A 21351-nucleotide genomic window follows, 5' to 3' on the forward strand; every position below is an offset into this window, starting at 1 on the left:
CATGACTGAAGCGACTTAGCAGCAGCAGCAGCAGTCAATTGATATTTGACAAGAGTGCCAATAATACACCAAGGGAAAAGAATAGTCCCTTTAGCAAATTGTGTTGGGAAAGCTGGGTATTCACATGGAAAAGAATGAAGGTCAACCCTCAGCTTTCACCATGAATGAAAATCAAAAGACTTAAACCTAAGACCTGAACTTAAAAAACTAGCAGAATATATAAGGGTAAAACTTCATGACACTGTACTTATTAATGATTTCATGGATATGACACGATAAGCACAGGCAACAAAAACAAAATTAGATAATTGAGAATACATCAAACTAAAAATATATACAGCAAAGGAAAGAGTCAAACAGAGTAAGAAGGCAACTTTCAGAATCGGAGAAAATACTTGCAAGCCCCTTGAACACATGTTTTCTTCAAAGTATATACACAGACAGCAGGTTAGTATGGAAAACATAATTAATATCAATAATTATCATGGAAATGTAAATCTAAAATTTTGTTATAAATCAGGGACCAAAGGACTCTATTTATTCAACAAATATTAGCATGCATTCAATCATTTCAGGACTGTTTTCTTTTTTATTGAGTAAATTGTCATGTTGCTATTTTGATCCAGAAGGTAATTAGGACATATTCCCCTTGGAGAATCTCCTGTGGTTTCATCAATAGTTGAGTAGGTGGATATAAGCATTTTGAGCTACTTTTATTCACACTGTACCTAAACCTGCCTTTGCTGATCCATAGGTAAGAGGAAACTTCAGGTTATTGCAGAATAACTTAATATTTGCAGAATAATAATAAGACATAGTATCAGATATGACATGCAATCCTGTTAGTTGTTGCCTATCCCATAGGTGAATAAATACAACAGAGAAGATAGAAGACATTATATGGTTTTAGTCAAATGAGGATGTGTGTATTTGTGCTCAGTTGTGTCCAACTCTTTGCAACCCCATGGACTGTAATCCACCAGGCTCCTCTGTCCACGGAATTTCCTAGGCAAGAGTACTGGAGTGGGTTGCCATTTCCTCCTCCAAGGGATCTTCCCAACGAGGGATCAAACATGCACCTCTGGCAACTCCTGCACCGGCAGTCGGGTTTTTTACTGCTGCACCACCTGAGTGTATTCTTTTATTTACTTGACAGATGACGATAGGTTTAAGCCAGAAACAACCATGAAAATGTCTTATTCAAAAAGAATTTGTCCTATCAAACTATCTGAGGGATTATCTTTTGCTATAATGAGGAAAACAATTATCCTTTTATTTTTGCCTTTGTGATGTACAAGCTACATCAGGTTACTACTGCTTCAGAATGTTTCTCTAGATTTAATATTTAGAAAAATATTTGAAAAATGAACTTCCCTGGTGGCTCAGATGGTAAAGCATCTGCCTAAAATGTGGGAGACACAGGTTCGATTCCTGGGTTGGGAAGACCCTCTGGAGAAGGAAATGTCAACCCACTCCAGTACTCTTGCCTGGAAAATCCCATGGACAGAGGAGCATTGTAGGCTACAGTCCATGGGGTCACAAAAAGTCGGACACGACTGAGCAACTTCATTTTTTGAAAAATGCACATCAAAAAGCATGTTTCATTTGCTGTAAAGGTGAAGAATGAGGGGAAAGGACAGATAGGGAGTTTAGAATGGACATGTATACACACCAATATTTAAAACGGATAACCAAAAAGGACCTCCTGTGGAGCACATGGAATTCAGCTCAATGTTATGTGGCTGCCTGGATGGGAGGGGAGTTTGTAGGAGAACAGATACATGTATGCATATGGCTGAGTCCCTTTGCTGTCCACCTGGAACTATCACAGCAACGTTAATCGGCTATAAACTTATAAAAAATAAAAAGTTAAATAATAAAATAAATAAAATTCTCAGAAATGGAAAGTTTTATTTCACTGAGAGGAGCAAGTAGCAGGTCAGTTTCAGAAAGAAGCCATGGTATTACAGGAGGTGGTGAAAAATGATGAAAAGCGGATGCATCGTGGGGGATACCTGGGATTGGATCTTGGCTCTGACAGTTATGAGAGCTTCTATAAAGGGGAAATAAAGTAACATGTACATGTTTTGGTATTACCAGAATACAAAATTTACAAAGCTTCCTTACTCTCTAAAGAAGATACCAGAGGCATGAAGAGTGAACAGGGGAATCAAAATCAAATTATGATGCATTGTATTTCTTCCTAGCAGAATATTGTTTTGGCATGTATTAAAAATCACGAAACAAATACATGACAAGTAGATAAGGGACAAAATATCTGGATCAAGGATCTGATCACATATATTGTAAAATTATTAGTTATAGTATTAATTTTGTAATCCAGCATTTGCTAATGTTTTAAAAATATATACATTTGGTGATCAAAGTTCAATTATATGGTCATCCCAAATGTATAACCAAACAAGACATATTTAAAGGAAATTGTTTTACATATTTATATTTTTTGCTTTGCATATTTAATTAGCCTGTGTGGCTGTGTATTATTTTATCTGCTTCAGCATGTACATGTCTTAGTACTTTGAAGAAGGAAAACTTTGGAGAACAATATTAACATTGCCCATGGCTCTTAATCATGAGCCTGGCCTGTGAACAAATATTTTCAGTTTCTTAATCCTGTGTTATTTGTCTTGAATGAACTATATCATTGAAATGATGTTAAGAATCATAATGGGGCTAATCATCTTGTGTCAAGCTCCCATTTAAAAATAATCATTCTAATAGTATCAGAAATACTAATGTTCTGATTCTACAGTTGACTAGATAGTAATTGTAAGCCATTTTACACAATAACTGAAAGTTGTGGAATGCTGCTATTCTGTTCTAGGGATCTGTACACTGATACACTATCTTATGTGTTTGGATATCAGAGGGAAATTATATTTTATTCAGTCATTTGGTGCATTTTAATGTGATTTAGTATGAGGACAGATAATAGAATGCATTGACACATTAACCAGTTAACCTGATGGTTTTATAAATTACATGGATTCAAGAAGTAAGTGAACACACAAATATTGGTATTTGATTCTCCAGTGAGCAGCACAGACACTTTACTCACTGCTTTGTCATGTCTCCTGATCAACAACTTGGAAATGAAACATCCCCCAAAATAAATATGAGAGAATATGTCAATTTCCTGTCTACAGTTTATTGTGATCCACACACTCAAAGGCTTTGGCATAGTCAATAAAGCAGAAATATATGTTTTTCTGCAACTCTCTTGCTTTTTCCATGTATGGATGTGAGAGTTGGACTGTGAAGAAGGCTGAGCACCAAAGAATTGATTCTTTTGAACTGTGGTGTTGGAGAAGACTTTTCAGAGTCCCTTGGACTGCAAGGAGATCCAACCAGTCCATTCTGAAGGAGATCAGCCCTGGGATTTCTTTGGAAGGATTGATGCTAAAGCTGAAACTCCAGTACTTTGGCCACCTCATGCAAAGAGTTGACTCCTTGGAAAAGACTCTGATGCTGGGAGGGATTGGGGGCAGGAGGAGAAGGGCTGGATGGCATCACTGACTCGATGGATGTGAGTCTGGGTGAACTCCGGGAGTTGGTGATGGACAGGGAGGCCTGGCGTGCTACGATTCATGGGGTCACAAAGAGTCGGACATGACTGAGTGACTGAACTGAACTGAGAAGATAAATCCACTGTTTAACATGGATAATGGAAATGTAGAGTCTTCCATGCCATTTTTCTGTATATTTGTATCTGTGGGCCTGTTTCTTACAAATATTTTTGAAAGGTGAGATTTTGTGATCCAGTGATGGCACTGTCTTACAGTTTTGTCTAACCAAGATATGTTTATTATATAACATACAGAAGATTTAGGAAATTAAAAAAAAAAACCTTTTGTACAATAAATAATAAGCTTCAAATGAGAGATCAAGTTGCAAAATAACACAACAATAAGAATGGAAATTGTGAATAAAAGAATCTTAACAATGTTATGTGTGTGTGTGGTCAGTTGTTTCTGACTCTGTGTGACAGCAAGGACTCTAGCCAATCAGGCTCCTCTGTCCATGGGATTTCCCAGCAAGAATTCTGGAGTGGATTGCCATTTCCTACTCTTGGGCTTCTTCCAGATCCAGGGATGAGACCCACATTTCCTGTATCTCCTGCACTGGCAGACATATTCTTTACCACTGAACCACCTGAAAGCCCAACATTGTTATAGGAATACTGAATCAGTGGAGAGGTTGGCAGAGCTATGAACAGACGAAGGTCTTGTTAACTCTGCATGGTGCAGACAGTGTCACTGGTTACATGACAGACAAGATACAAAGGACACCAGAGGAAGCAACAGTGCAACATTCAAGAATTTATATCATTGTAAAAAGTGACTTCATGGTAAAAAATCTTTGGAACTTCCTTTCTATGGTCCACAATTTATCTGTTATTTTGTTAATTTTAGAGACAAGAATATACCATAACTTTATTAATTTTAGGACTAAGTCGATGAAGAAAGAACAGCTGTGCCCTGCACTAAAGTAGTGAGTATTCTAGAAAATGATATGTAGGTTGTCTCTGTTTCTTTATCAAAGTCAAAATGATTTTAATAATCATATTACCATAAAACTATGGGCCTTGGAACAAAAATCTCATACTTTATTTCAGAATTTCAGGATTGATATTGTATACATTCATTCCTTCACTTATTCACCATTCGTCTCTTTCAGACAGTCAGTTAGCAAGTAACTTTTGAACATCCACTGTTCAAAAGTAGATTTGGGGCTTATTTTAGAAGCTATTAATGCAAAGGCAATTTATTTAGACATACTCTATATCCCACAATACTTATAGACCAGGAACTTGCAAAAGGAGAAGGGCAAAGGATGAAGGGAAAAATATACCCAAATGAATGCAGATTTCCAGAGAATAACGAGGTAAGAAAGCCTTCTTAAGAGAGCAATATAAAGAAATAGAGGAAAATAATAGAATGGGAAAGACTTCAGATATTTTCAAGAAAATTGGAGATACTAATGGAATATTTCATGCAAAGATGGACTCAGCAAACAACGGAAACGTCAAGGACCTAACAGCAGTAGAAGAGATCAAGAAGAGGTGGCAAGAACACACAGAACATTATACAAAAAAGTTCTTAATGAGCCAGATAACCACAACAGTGTGCTCATTCACCTAGAGCTAGACATCCTGGAGGATGAGGTCAAGTGGGGCTTAGGTAGCATTATTACAAACAAAGCTAGTGGAGGTGATGGAATTCCAGTTGAGCTAATTTAAACCCTAAAAACTGATGCTGTTAAAGTGCTGCAGTCAATATGCCTGCAAATTTGGAAAACTTGGCAGTGGCCACAGGGCCAGAAAAAGTCAGTTTTCATTCCAATACCAAAGAAAGGCAATGCCAAAAATGTTCAAGCTACCAAACAATTGCTTTCATTTCACATGCTGCTAAGGTAATGCTCAAAGTCCTTCAAGTTAGGCTTCAGCAGTTCATGAACTGAAAACTTCCAGATGTACAAGCTGGATATAGAAAAGGCAGAGGAACCAGAGGTCAACTTATCAAACATCTGTTGGATTATAGAAAAAGAAGAGATTAAAAAAAATTTACTTCTGCTTCATTGACTTTGCTTAAGTCTTTGACTGTTTGGATTGCAACAAACTGTGGAAAGTTCTTAAAAAAAGTGAAGTTGCTCAGTTGTGTCTGACTCTTTGTACCCTATGGACTGTACCCTGAAAGACTCCTCTGTCCATGGAATTTTCTAGGTCAGAATACTGGAAAGGGTTGCTATTTCCTTCTCCAAGGGATCTTCCTGACCAAGGGATCAAACCCAGGTCTCCTACACTGCAAGCAGACTCTTTACCCTCTGAGCCATCAGGAAACGTCTTAAAGAGATGGGAATACCATACTGTCTTACCTGCCGCATGAGAAATCTGTATGCAGCCAAGAAATGTTTAGAAATGGACATGGAACACTGGACTGGTTCAAATATGAGAAAGGAGTATTAAGGTTGTATATTGTCACCCTGCATATTTAACTTATATGTAGAGTACATCATGCTAAATACAGGGCTGGATAATTCACAAGCTGGAGTCAAGATGCAGGGAGTAATATCAACAACCTCAGATATGCAGATTATACCATTCTGATGAAACAAACCAGCAGGAACTAAGAGTTGAAAGAAGAGAGTAAAAAATCAGGCTTAAAATGCAACATTCATAAAACTAAGTTGATGGCATCTGGTCCCATCAGTTCAGTGGCTCAGTCATGTCTAACTCTGTGACACCATGAACTGCAGAACGCTAGGCCTCCCTGTCCATCATGAACTCTGGGAGTTTACACAAACTCACATCCACTGAGTCAGTGATGCCATCCAACCATCTCGTCCTCTGTTGACCCCTTCTCCTCCACCTTCAATCTTTCCCAGCATCAGGGTCTTTTCAAATGAGTCAGTTCTTAGCATCAGGTGGCCAAAGTATTGGAGTTTCAACTTCAGCATCAGTCCTTCCAATGAATATTCTGGACTGACTTCCTTTAGAATGGACTGGCTGGATCTCCTTGCAGTCCAAGGGACTCTCAAGAGTCTTCAACACCACAGTTCAAAATCATCAATTCTTTGGCGCTGAGCTTTCTTTATAATCCAACTCTCACATCCATACATGACCACTGGAAAAATCATAGCCTTGACTAGACGGACCTTTGTTGACAAAGTAATGTCTCTTCTTTTTAATATACTGTCTATGTTGGTCATAACTTTCCTTCCAAGGAGTAAGTGTCTTTTAATTTCATGGCTGCAATCACCATCTGCAGTGATTTTGGAGCCCATAAAAATAAGTCAGCCACTGTTTCCACTGTTTCCCCATCTATTTGCCATGAAGTGATGGGACCAGATGCCATGATCTTAGTTTTCTGAATATTGAGTTTTAAGCCAACTTTTTCACTCCTCTTTCACTTTCATCAAGAGGCTTTTTAGTTTTTCTTCACTTCCTGCCATAAGGGGGGTGTCATCTGTGTATCTGACATTATTGATATTTCTCCCAGCAATCTTGATTCCAGCTTGTGCTTCATCCAGTCCAGCATATCTCATGATGTACTCTGCGTATAAGTTAAATAAGCAGGGTGACAATATACAGACTTGGAGTACTCCTTTCTTGATTTGGAACCAGTTTGTTTTTCCACGTCCAGTTCTAACTGTTGCTTCATGACCTGCATACAGATTTCTCAGGAGGCAGGTCAGGTGGTCTGGTATTCCCATCTCATTACAAAATTTCCACAGTTTGATGTTATCCACACAGTCGAAGACTTTGGCATGTTCAATAAAGCAGAAGTAGATATTTTTTCTGGAGCTCTCTTGCTTTATTTCCTCACTAAGAAGAAATCAGAAATATAGATAGCTCCAGGGAACTGCACTCAAGTGATTAAATTCATTCTAATGAGGATCTCAGACCATCCAGACCTCCAGATTCCTCTATTCTGGGTGTTTCTGGTCATCTATGGAATGAACATGACAGGGAACCTGGGAATCATCATTCTCACCAGCTTGGACTTTCAGCTTCAAATTCCTGTGTACTTTTTCCTCAAGCACTTGGCTATCATCAATTTGGGCAATTCTTCTGTCATTGCCCCCCACCAAATGTTGGTTAACTTCTTGGTTACAAATAAAACCATATCTTACTATGCATGTGCAGCCCAGCTGAGTGGATTCATAGCTTTTGTTGTGGCTGAGATTTTCGTGCTGGCTGCCATGGCCTATGACCACTGTGTGGCTATTTGCAGCCCCCTGCTCTACCAGGTGGTGGTTTCTCCATGGATCTGCCTTCTCCTGGTGGCCCTTATACATGTCTGCAGTCTGACCACAGCACTGACGATTTTTCCTGTGTGTTTACCGTGTCATATTGTTCATCCAATGTGATCAGCCATTTTTATTGTGATTATGTCCCTTTGTTGCTGCTGCTGCTGCTAAGTCGCTTCAGTTGTGTCCGACTCTGTGACACCCCATAGGTGGCAGCCCACCGGGTTCCCCTGTCACTGGGATTCTCCAGGCAAGAATGCTGGAGTGGGTTGCCATTTCCTTCCCCGATGCATGAAAGTGAAAAGGGAAAGTGAAGTTGTTCAGTCATGTCCAACTCTTTGCGACCCCGTGGACTGCAGCCTACCAGGCTCCTCCGTTCATGGGAGTTTCCAGTCCAGAGTACTGGAGTGGGTTGCCATTGCCTTCTCTAGGGAATCTTCTTGACCCAGGGATCGAACCCACATTTCTAGTGTCTCCTGCATTAGCAGGCTAATTCTTTACCATAGCACCATGTGGGAAACCATAATTCTATGTACTTCTAGTCTATTATTTATAAATTTAACAGATGCATAACTGTATCTATTTTCTCTGTTTATGGTTAGTTTTTTTCCTATATTAGTGTTTATTTTTCTTTAAAACTAAAATTTTAAAGCATAAAATTTATTTTTGTGATATTGAATTATGTTTAAGAATCTCTTCAATGCGAATGATACATACACATGCATACACACACAGTATTCAACAACACGTTTGCATAGTTTGGATATGCAACTATAACTAATATCAGTGAACATGGTTTAGTTTTGATATTTAGTAGAAGAAACTGTATGAATAGCAGTGAGGAGAGTATCCCAAACAGGAGAAATAAGAGCAGATATATTGCATAGGAATAAATACAATAACAGCTTCTCTGATGGCTCAAGCAGTGAAGAAGAACCTGCCTGCAATGCAGGAGACCCAGGTTCAATTCCTGGGTCAGGAAGACCCCCTGAAGTAGGAAATGGCAACTCATTTCAGTATTCTTGCCTAGAGAGTTCCATGGACAGAGGAGTCTGGCAGGCTATAGTCCATGGGGCCGCACAGAGATGGAGAAGACTGAGCTACTAGCACTTTCAAATACAGGTAACATAGGTAAGGGAATTCTGCACAAGAACTGTTGAATTATAATTTAAACTTAATCCCAATTCAGAAAAGTATCATTAGGTGGGACTCTAAATCTCAGAAGATTGTCTCGGATTTAAAAATAAGGATGCTCCTTTAAGAAGAGAAAGAGTTTTTGCAAAATTATGATTAAAATTAATAAATACAAATGAGTGAAAGCAGGAAAGGAGAACGCTACATCTTAAAGTTATCTCTGAAGGACACATGTCCTCACAATGAAAATGAGGTCTATTGGAAACAAGGCTTAAACATGCATGTAGGAGGGACCCTTCTGTAATGAGGTTCTTGGGCCTGAACATGAGGAGTAGGGGTTTCTGCAGGGGCATATCAGAGTTGAAATGATCCAAGAAAAAGAGAGCTAAAATCTGAGTCAGCACCAGACCTGTAGTCAAATCCATAAAGGTGGATTGGGGCTCAGCTGTGGAAAGAACCGAATACACAGGCAAGTTATACAGTACTCTCTGAATTGTGTTTGTCTTTTTTTCATGTGTGATCTTGATAGATGTCAATGCCTGGACTTTATTTTCTGTGAGAAATTAAAGATTTGTTTTGCACTCAAGCTCTGAATGAAATAACAAAAATGGAAGAAATACATCTTTACAAATCAGCATGGTAGTTAACACCAGGAATTTGAACACGTTATCTGTGGTCCCCAAACCACAGACTGGGATTAGATAGCTGCCAATGAATAAATCTAAGGATAGATCAGAATGCTTTGAAATAATTCAGATACCAATGACTCCATGGTATGGGATCATATGAACTGTGGGTTTGCTATTGATTAGTTGGCATTTCATCAAGCTAGTCAGATATAATGTTAATTACAGTTTTGAATATTGGGGACTATACTTTCAAGTTATATCAAGATGAAAGAAGAAAAGAATATATAATATGCTAAAGAAAAGTTACATACACATATGTCTGTGTGTGTTTGTGTTATATCAATCAGCATGCTTTTACATACAAACGTGTATAGGTGTGTGTGCATGTGTGTTTGAGTGTGTGTATGGACACCTCTATCAATGGGATAATATTAAGGCACAAATGGATGTTACAATTTTCTGCATATAAAAATAACATAGATAGAAGGTTAGCTATGATGTTTATATTAAAATATCCAGGAAGAAGAGAAATATATTAATAAGATAAAACAATTTCATCATATCTTCTTGGTATTGTGGTACATAACATCACTCTTGATGTTTTTAGATTAATTTTTACTGTGATAATAGACTTTATTGATAAAGCATTTTTTTGCAAACACTTTCTTCAATGCCTCTTTTACATCTTTGTTCCTTAAACTATAGATGATGGGATTCAGCATGGGAATCACAATGCTATAAATTATAGACACAATCATATCATGATCTGTGGCATAGCTGGAACTTGGTCTCACATACATGAAGAGAACAGTACCATGACAAAAGGATACTCCAGTTAAGTGAGAACCGCATGTAGAAAACACTTTCCTTCTCCCTACAGCAGATGGCATCCTCAGAACAGTCAGCAGAATGAAACCATAGGAGATGAGGACAATCAAGACAGTGACTATCTCAATAGAGCCTGCAAAGTAGAAGAGTAGAAGCTGGTTTGTGTGAGTGTCAGAGGAAGAAATAGCGAGGAGGGGAGGGATGTCACAGAAGACATGCTTGATTTCATTGGATCCACAGAAGGATAACCTGAAAGTAGCCACTGTGTGCACAGAGGCATGCAAGATGCCACCAACATAGGAAGCAATGATGAGTGGCACGTAGACTCTGGGTGCCATGCTGACTGAATACAGGAGGGGGTTGTAGATGGCCACATAGCGATCATATGCCATTGCAGCCAGAAGAAAGCATTCTGTGGTCCCAAAAGTAACAGCAAGAAACATCTGTGTTGCACATTCAAGGAAGGAAATGGCTTTGTTCTTTGACATAAAATCTGCTAACATTTTGGGAGTAATTACTGAGGAATAGCAGGCATCCACAGATGAAAGCACACTCAGAAAATAGTACATGGGGCTGTGGAGCTGGCAATCCCCAATGACCAACACAACCAGCCCTAAATTTCCAATCAGTGTGAAGAGGTAAACTGCTAGAAACAAGAAGAATAAGATGATTTGCAGTTCAAGATTGTCTGTGAAGCCTTTCAGTAAAAAGGATGTCACTTCGGTGACATTCTTCATCTTCATACCTCATGGAACAAACTTGAAGAAGATTTTCAAAAAATTGCAACTCGTTTCCTACCAAAAGAATGAATAACATTGTGATTCAATGGAATGTGATTTGTGTCCTCATATTTATTTTTTGCCAGAGTATAATTTCCCAGTTGTTCAGAACATGGTGACAAGACAGTGGGTCAAGCATACATGCCACTCACTGAGGACTCAAATGGGAAAATATGTGTATTCATTCACTCAAGGGCTGAATTCATGCCATCTGAATCCATTAGATAAACCTGTTAATTTACCACTGATTTCTATTAATTGTTTCCATATTAAATTAGCTTAAAACACCAAATCATTGGTTAAAATCAATTTCCTTCTCTCATACAAATACATGACCTAGTGTATCAGTGTGCAGATACCTGGAATAGGATATCAGCATTCTAATTACTTTCAATAACTGTGTAAAATTGTTATAATTTGTTTATCTATAGAATGAAATCATTAATATTGATTTAACAAAGTAGAGTAAATCAAACTTGATTTACAAATATTGTAACATAAAATACACTAATAAAACTGAATATTCAAAATGATGTTAAATAGATAATGCTAAATTAGGCTGGACCTACAGAGTAGCAGCCTCTCAGACTCTAATATTTTATGAGCTATTCCCTAGCTCATAAATTCTTTCTAACAATTTTAGCCCTTCTTAAGTGTATCCAAAAGATTAATGAAGATTTTTTTTAAGATTATGGGCCATGATTAAATTATTATATGACAAGATATTTCATTCAAATGTATTTCTCCATTATTTTACATTACATTGTGTTTTTTCTTTTACTAAATAATCACTCGCATTTATTGCTTTTGGATATCTAAATCCTTTGCTTTTCAACTGTCTCAAGACCTGTGGTGAAAATGTAAAGAATCTTGTTGAAAAAACAAAACAAAACATTTTTTCCAAATTATTATACTTGTTTAGATATTGTTTACTGTGGATCTAGTGAACTATCAACTAGACAAGCTGAGTCACAGTTAAAGTCACTTGTAAAAATTGTAACTAAACTGTGACAACAGTAATTAACCAACACAAATTTAATACTTTATTTTCTTTGATGTATTTATTCATCTATATGAGAGACAACAGCTATTAATGAAAGGATTACACAACATCTCTTGATATTGTTAGGTCCAAACTCCTAAAGTACTCAGCAAATGCCTGAAACTTTCTCTTACCTGTGGATTGGCAAAAGCAGGTTTTGATATACTCTGAATGTAATTAACTCAAACTGCTTATATCTACTTACTCAACTGCTGATCAAACCACGGGAGAGTCCTCAAGGGGAATACACTCCAATTATGATCTGGTTCAAAATAGCAACATGATGATTCACTCAATTAAAAAAAAAAGTAGTCTTGGACTAATTCAAGACCTAGTAATATTTGTTGAATAAATAAAGTCATTCAGCCTCTGATTTATAATAATGCTTTATATTTGTATTTCCCTAATAACTAGTGGTTTTATGTACTTTTTCATAATAACCTGTTGTCCATTTCTGTGTCTTCCTTGGAGAAGATTCTGTTCAAGTGGTTTGAATGTTTTCTCCCACTCTGCAGGAGGCCTCCTTACTCTGTGGATTGTGTTCTTTGCTGTATATACTTTTAGTGTGATGTATTCACACTTATCTAATTTTTCTTTTGTGCCTGTGCTTGTGATGTATTATCTATTAAATCACTAATCTAATGTCATGAGGCTTTTCCTTTATATTTCTTTTGAGAGTTTTATAGTGTCATGTATTATGTTTAAGTCTTTAAGTTTACTTTTGTTCATGGTTTAAGAGGAGGGTTGAGTTTTGTTATTTTGCATGTGGATATCCAGTTTTGCCAACACAGCTTGTTGAAGTGATTATCCTTTTCCCACTGTCTTTTGTCGACACCCTTGTTGAAGATCAATTGACTATATATGTGAATTGATTTGTGGGCTCTTTATTCTGCTCCATTGGTCTATATGTCTGTTTTTATACCAATACTGTATGGTTCAAGTACTGTAGCTTTGTAATACATTCTTGAAACCAAGATGTGTGATGATACCAGCTTTGTACTTTTGCACAAGATATCTTTGGATATTTGAAATCTTCTTTGGCATCAAATAAATTTAGAATTGTTTTCCTATTAAAAAAAACAATGTTATTTGATAAGCATTGCATTATATTTTTTATTGCCTTGGGTACTACAGAAATTTTATCAAATGCAAATCAAAAGTGCAATTGCATATCACCTCACACCTGTTAAGTTATTATTGAAGAAGAAAAAACCTACAAACATGACAATCAGAGAACACAAGGAATAAAATGATCAGTGGTTGCCAGAGGTTTGGGAGCAGGAGGATAAAGAGACAGAGTACAGAGGACTTTTAGGCATTGAAAACAATTCTATATAAGAATATGATGATGGATTCATGTCATTGTATGTATTTTTGAAACTCATAGGACAAAGAGCCCCAGTAGTGAAGTCTAATGTAAATAATGGACTTTGAGTGATTATGATGTGTCAATGTGGGCTTATTAAATGTAAAAAAAATACCACTTTGATGAAGAATATTAATAAAGGGGCATGCATGTAAAATATCTGTACCTCCCTCTTAATTTTGTTGTGAACTTATTACTTCTGTTTATAAAGTAATTAAAAAATTGAATGGAAATTATACATCAGGCAGAAGAAAATTCTCATTAATAAGCCAGAATATCCTCCAAAATATTTCCTGAAATAAACCTTAGAAACAGCAATAAACAAGTTAAAATAAAGAAAGCAGTGAAAGACAAATAGATGATAATTTGACAAAACAATATCACAAAATTCTTCTATTAAACCCCACAATAAGTATCTCTGAAATGTTAGGACGCTTTAAAGCATTGGCCTATTATTGAAATCAACACTTTTTCTCCAAGCACAAGAGTCACGTGAAAAGGAAGGTATTAACATGAGCTGTGACACTGAAACCTAGCAGTTTACTGTGTGAGAATTAAATGTTTATATGCATCTAAGTAAGTTGTAGAAGACTCTTGAGAGTCCCTTGGACAGCAAGGCGTTTAAACCAGTCAGTCCTAAAGGAAAGCAGCCCTGAATATTCATTGGAAGGACTGATTCTGAAGCTGAAGCTCCAATACTTTGACCACCTGATTTCGTTTTAATAGGGCTACCTCCTTAAATACAGAGTGTAAGCTAAAAATTTTTCCCTAAAATGGGATTACATTACAAGTTATTGTGGTTTATTTTACAGTTTATTTTTTGTTACATTCTTTATCATGTTTTCATATTTTAAAATCCACAGATATGAAAAAATGTAGCTCTTTCAATATTGAAATGTTATTGTGGAAAGTATACAACTACATACTAGCTTTGCTACGAGGTGCTTGAAGTGACTTTTTACATTCATAATTGTAAAAATGGAAGTAAGTAAGCACACATAGCAAGATTTTTGCTTTTATGTTGTACATCGTCTGGTTCTTGTGGTAAATACACCAGGGTTTATCTTGACACAAGAATGGAAGCTTTACATTTGGTTCTATTTCCAATATATACGTTAAAATTCAACATGGGAGCCAGAATCCTGTGCTTTTCTCCATTCAAGAGCTTGAGGCAACACTTCCGAACAATGTAGGGGTAAAATTCAAATCAAAAAAGGGTGGAATCAATGGATGCAATAGTTAATCAATGGTTTTCAAGAATACTCCCTAGCTATCTACAGATTTGCACCTTGTGTGACATTTTTGCATACAAGCTTGACTAATAAACATTCAGTTTTTCTTTACTTCCCTGGGGGACCTGATCTGTACTGGGAATTTTGATTCTCCTGTTTAGGGACTAGGGCCATGACACACATTTCAGTGTGAAGGTCTTCAGAGATTTCAAGCACTTGTATAAACCAGTTAGCACACTTCATGCAAAGGCCTCCAGAGCAGGTCTGGGCAGATCACTCTGCTCAGGTAAGTAAAATCAAATACCTTATTTATTTCAAATTTCAGAAGAGGAGAGTAAGGATACTGGAAACTTCATCAGTTCAAATTAAACTCAGAACTGATGATATCTGGTCCATTCTCTTGCCAAGTCACTCATGTCTCTGCCCACTGATTGCTAAGTAGAAGTGCTGATGATACATACAAATACAATGATTTTTAAAACCCTATTGATAGATTATGGATAAGGAAATGGCAGCCTCCTCCAATATTCTTGTCTGGAGAACCACATGGACAGAGAAGCCTTGCAGTCTACAGTCCCTGGGATCAGAGAGTTGGACATGACTGAACAACTAACTCTTATTGATATATTAAACTCTGAGCATTTGTACAGAATAATGAATAGTCCTTGAAGTATATTTTATTTTGAACTATAAGGGAATGTTTTCTGCCACGGAACTGGTGAAATTGGTGGATATTTTAGAGGACACTTACTAGATAAGAAACTTAAGTGTCTTTGAAATATAAGATTCTCTCCTTATACAGTTCTCTCCTATATAAAAATGCTCTCCTTTTAAAAAGCTGATTACACACATTCAGAGTAGACAATAATTGTTGTTAATGCTTTTTTTCTTGTTAAATTAATAATAGACTTGTTATATATGTTATCTCTGAGTGAAACATACACTGAGTTGCTGTATGTGTAGCAAACAAATACTTTTTTTAAAAAATAGAAATTTATTTATTTTAATTGGAGGTTAATTACTTTACAATATTATATTGGTTTTGCCATACTTTAATTAGAGTGAGGGTTGCCACTATGTTTTCCATCAAGAGCTTACTTATGCATCTGTTTTAGATACAGTGTTAGAAAGCAATAAATAAGGACAGTTGTTGCAATGCTATTGTATCAGCTCATCAAACATAGAGTTGATGTATGGACTAGATATCCTTAGGCACTTCCCAAGTGGTGCAGTGGTAATGAATCTGCCTGCCAACACAGCAGATCCAGGACAGATATGAATAAGAGAAACAATCAACAACAATAAAAACACCACAGATTTAAAAGAGAATCAGGTTGAGGGAGAGTACACTGGGTTTTTTGTTGTTGCTAAATATATAGTTAGATACCATGTGTCCCAGTGTTTTGTATATGCAAAATTATAATTCACTTGTTATTTCTATCTCAAATATGAAAACTCTCAGTAAGATAGAATGAGTTACTGGAACTGAAATAAGAAACCACATTTAAAAAATCATTCAAAACATGTTAATATCAGTAACTTCTGGTACAAATTATTTTGCTTTCATTGTCACAAGGCTCTGTGCTAAATAACATACATATGTACACTATCTCATTTAATCCATACTACACAAGACTATAAATATTTGGGAAAATCATATAGCTATTAATAAAGTGCTTCCCTGGTAGTTCAGATGGTAAAGAATCCACCTGCAATGCGGGAGACCTGGGTTCAGGTTGATGTATGGAATAGATATCCTTAGGCACTTCCCAAGTGGCACAGTGGTAATGAATCTGCCTGCCAACACAGTGGAGAAGGGAAAGGCTACTCAATCCAGTATTCATGCCTGGAGAATTACTTGGAGAGATGATCCCGGAAGGCTACACAGTCTATGGGGTCTCAAAGAGTTGGTCATGACTGAGTGACTTTTACTTTTTCATTAGTAAGTGTACTAACTACTAACCACCAACTAAACAAACAAAAAAGCACACCCAAAACATCATAGAAACATAGTACTGATAAATATCCTATAAAGGCTCTTGGTCTTCCCTGGTGGCTCACTGGTAAAGAGTCTGCCTGCAGTGCGGGAGACTCAGGATATACAGGTTCTGTTCCCTGGGTTGGGAAGATCCCCTGGAGGAGGAATTGACAACCTACTCCAGTATTCACACCAGGGAAGTCCCATTGACAGAGAAGCCTAGTGGGCTACAGTCCATAGAGTCACAAAGATCTGGACACGTCTGAGCAACTGAACACACACGCACACACACACATACACACACAAGAAGCTCTTTGAGTAACTGAATCTCACTGAGCCTAAATTATCTCATCAGACATATAAATAATTAATTATATGCACATTCTGGGACACTCCTGCAGAACAAAGAAATCATTATTCAAAGTGCCTCTGTATGTGCTGGGCGTGGACTACAGTACTATTAAATAATGTTAGACTCTATGATTTCCGTATAGAAGCAAACAAACCGATCAACCTCTAACAAATCAAAACTATATATTATGTATTTAAAAAAATTAAAATTGGCTTTAAGTTATTTAAAGGAAAAACATACAGCTTTTCTTTAAACAGGAAAAGAAAGAAAGGGTTGCCAGAAAAAAATAAAAAGTTTGAGCTGCTAAAAGACAGAGATTAGATAAGAGTAATTTATTTTACAAAAGAAAGGAAAGGTGATTTTCAAAAAGCAGATTCAGAATGTCTGAATGATACTAAGAATGAACAGTAGCAAAGTGTAAATTTGCCTGTGGGCAGCTGAATCCGAGGAGTATTGTAATGATTGTTAAGGAAAAAAACAGGCTAATGAGTAAGTTTTCCTCAGAAATACTAAAATAACCAGTATGATGACAATGTACGAGAGGGCAAGAAGACCTGTAGCAGCAAAGAGAAAAATAAGTAGATGTCACTCGAGCTCATCAACTTATTATACGTACCTCTCTTTTATCTCAAGAAACACAAGCACATAGAGAGGCATGTATGTGTGTATAAATAAACACCTACACATATATAGATGCCGTATATTTTTACATGTGCTAAGTCACTTCAGTCATGTCCAACTCTTTGTGACACTATGGACTGTAAACTGCCAGGCTCCTCTGTCCACGGAGTCTCCAGGCAAGGTTACTGGAGTGCCATTTCCTTCTCCAACATACATATACATGCAGCATATTTTCATGAGACATTGATATAATTTACATATGCATATAAATATAAATACATCTCATCATGCAATTTATGTATGTTTATCCAATAAACACCATATTCTATAGTACATAAATACATCAGTTGCTTGGTCAAACAGTTCTAAGATCCTGAAATGGAACTCTGGAGAGTTTGTATTGCTGAATTTGATGAAAAGATGAAGAGAAAAGACCATTAAGAAAGTTCTGAAACTTTTAAGTGTTTGTCAACAGAAGTGAACTGATTTTAGGTGAAATACTTAACAATATGGCATGTAACAAAAATAGAGACCACTTTACAGTCTATTAATCACTTCCATTTTCCCCACTAAGCTGAAATCAGCAAAATATATGGCTCCAGGGAATCGCACTCAAGTGACTGAATTCATTCTAATGGGAATCTCAGATATTGCAGAACTCCAGATTCCTTTTTTCTGTGTGTTCCTGGTCATCTATGGACAGGTCATAACAGCAAACCTGGGAATCGTCATCCTCACTAGCGTGGACTCTCAGCTTCAAACCCCTATGTACTTTTTCCTTAAGCACTTGGCTATCATCAATTTGGGCAATTCTTCTGTCATTGCCCCCAAAATGTTGGTTAACTTCTTGGTTACAAAGAAAACCATATCTTACTATGCATGTGCAGCACAACTAGGTGGATTCATAGCTTTTGTTGTGGCTGAGATTTTCGTGCTGGCTGCCATGGCCTATGACCGCTATGTGGCTATTTGCAGCCCCCTGCTCTACCGGGTGGTGGTTTCTCCACGGATGTGCCTTCTCCTGGCGGCCCTTATTTACATCTACAGTCTGACCACAGCACTGACGGTCTCTTCCTGTGTGTTTTCCGTGTCATACTGTTCGTCCAATGTGATCAACCATTTTTACTGTGATAATGTCCCTTTGTTAGCATTGTCCTGTTCTGATACCTACATTCCAGAAACAGCAGTGTTTACCTTTTCAGGGACCAATTTGTTTTTCTCTATGATTATTGTTCTAACATCATACTTCAACATCATCCTTGCCATTTTGAGGATACGTTCTTCAGAAGGGCGACAAAAAGCGTTTTCCACCTGTGCTTCTCACATGATGGCTGTCACTGTGTTCTATGGGACGCTTCTCTTCATGTATTTGCAGCCAAGGACCAACCACTCATTAGATAATGATAAGATGGCATCGGTCTTCTATACCCTGGTGATCCCAATGCTGAACCCCCTCATTTACAGCCTGAGGAACAAGGACATGAAGGATGCATTGAAGAGATTCCTGGATAACTCATGTCAGTCATTCAGATTAATGCAAATTTAAAACTACAGCTATCTTCATTTAAGAATTAAATCCTGCTGAGTGAATAGGTAGTAAATTTTTAATATTCCATTAATATCAATAGAGAAATTTTAATCCTTTTCATTCCAACTTCAAGTACCCAATTTTCCCTATTTTAAAAGCCATTAATTGTTCAAAGAAAACATACTAATATAAGTAACACACAATAAATTGAAAATAAATATAATCTAAAATAAAATATATGTTAGAAAAATATTTTTATAAGTTTTAAACAAGAAAGAAACATCCTGATAGTTAAGGTGGATTTATGTAGGAATCGATTCTTGGATGGTTGTTAAGAGTCAGATCATTTTCCTTGCCACAGATATGTTGACATTTTGTTTGATTACTGAAAGTTTTATTATTTTTTTGCAGCATTTTACCTATTAAGTTATCAACCTTACTGAACTCATTGATATCTTGCATCTAACCAAATTTATATCACAAGAAATAAAGCTTTCAGGAATAATGAAACCTAATAAAAAGTATACTTTGAAAAAAAAATGTGTTGAAACAAATAGGCAAGCACATCAACCAAGCACTAGTTTTCAAGGAAGTAAGATAGAAAAAGGAATTTGTCTGCCAGCTCTCATTTTTATTACTCAAAGCTTACCCAGTGGGACATTGTCACCTGTAATCCCAAATTACGCTTACTTGAGTGCTCAAGTGGTTCCAAAACATTCATGTCCAAACCATTAGAGCAAAACCTTGTTGGTGGTTAGGGGAGACAGGAAACACAGGACATAGTCACAAAGCAAGGTCTGAGAATACCTGTGGAAGTTCAGTTCAGTCAGTTCAGTCACTCAGTTGTGTCCAACTCTTTGCGACCCCATGAATCGCAGCGTGCCAGGCCTCCCTGTCCATCACCAACTCCCGGAGTTCACTCAGACTCACATCCATCGAGTCAGTGATGCCATCCAGCCATCTCATCCTCTGTCGTCCCCTTCTCCTCCTGCTCCCCATCCCTCCCAGCATCAGGGTCTTTTCCAATGAGTCAACTCTTCACATGAGGTGGCCAAAGTATTGGAGTTTCAGCTTCGGCATCAGTCCTTCCAATGAACACCCAGGGCTGATCTCCTTTAGAATAGACTCGTTGGATCTCCTTGCAGTCCAAGGGACTCTCAAGAGTCTTCTCCAACACCACAGTTCAAAAGCATCAATTCTTTGGCTCTCAGCTTTCTTCACAGTCCAACTCTCAAAGAGTCTTCTCCAACACCACAGTTCAAAAGCATCAATTCTTTGGCTCTCACCTTTCTTCACAGTCCAACTCTCGCATCCATACATGACCACTTGACTAGACATAGCCTTGACTAGACGGACCTTTGTTGGCAAAGTAATGTCTCTGCTTTTGAGGTTGGTTATAACTTTCCTTCCAAGGAGTAAGTGTCTTTTAATTTCATGGCTGCAGTCACCATCTGCAGTGATTTTGGAGCCCAAAAAAGTAAAGTCTGATGCTGTTTCCACTGTTTCCCCATCTATTTCCCATGAAGTGATGGGACCAGATGCCATAATCTTAGTTTTCTGAATGTGAAAAGTTAGGAAAGAGGAAAGATCAACTACAGGGTCTCTCATTGTGTAGCTGCAACAAAACTAATTGTTAAGAGCTTCATAAATTTGCATGCAGATATCCAGTATCTCGGTACTGTAAATTCATTTTTAGTGTTCATAATAAAATGACAATCATATACCATTGCCTCCTTTCAGCTAGCAAAGTTTAACTTACATGACATCATGAAAAGCTGTTAGAGGTGTTGTTGTTTAGTATTAAAGTCATATCTGACTTTATTGTGATCTCACAGGCTGTAGTCTCCCAGTCTCTTCTGCCCATGGGATTTTCCAGGCAAAAATACTGGAGTGCATTGCCATTTTCCTTCTCCAGGGGATATTTCCAATCCAAGGACTGAACCCAAGTCTCCTGCATTGGTTGGTGGATTCTTTACCTCTGAGCCACAGGGATACAGTTCAATTCAGTTCAGTTCAGTCACTCTGTCTTGTCCAACTCTTTGCGACCCCATGGACTGCAGCACACCAGGCCTCCCTGTCTATCACCAGCTTT

At 37.3% G+C, this 21351-nt stretch overlaps 2 protein-coding genes across 2 annotated transcripts; one reads left to right on the top strand and one right to left on the bottom strand.

Moving 5' to 3' along the window:
• Window positions 1–10141: 10141 nt before the first annotated feature.
• LOC129627928 (olfactory receptor 5T2-like) lies at window positions 10142–11220 on the bottom strand. Its single transcript, XM_055547369.1, has one exon. The coding sequence runs from the start codon at window positions 11102–11104 to the stop codon at window positions 10142–10144; it is 963 nt and encodes a 320-aa protein (XP_055403344.1). The 5' UTR covers window positions 11105–11220.
• A 7103-nt stretch (window positions 11221–18323) lies between these two features.
• On the top strand, window positions 18324–19277 carry LOC129628512 (olfactory receptor 8J2-like). The gene has a single exon (XM_055547951.1). The coding sequence runs from the start codon at window positions 18324–18326 to the stop codon at window positions 19275–19277; it is 954 nt and encodes a 317-aa protein (XP_055403926.1).
• Window positions 19278–21351: the final 2074 nt, after the last annotated feature.

This window comes from Bubalus kerabau, chromosome 15, assembly GCF_029407905.1.
Source record: "Bubalus kerabau isolate K-KA32 ecotype Philippines breed swamp buffalo chromosome 15, PCC_UOA_SB_1v2, whole genome shotgun sequence".
NCBI lineage: Eukaryota > Metazoa > Chordata > Mammalia > Artiodactyla > Bovidae > Bubalus > Bubalus kerabau.

Bases quoted from the DNA above. Each gene is read 5' to 3' on its own strand.
- LOC129627928 (XM_055547369.1), bottom strand. From the start codon at position 11,104: ATGAAGATGAAGAATGTCACCGAAGTGACATCCTTTTTACTGAAAGGC.
- LOC129628512 (XM_055547951.1), top strand. From the start codon at position 18,324: ATGGCTCCAGGGAATCGCACTCAAGTGACTGAATTCATTCTAATGGGA.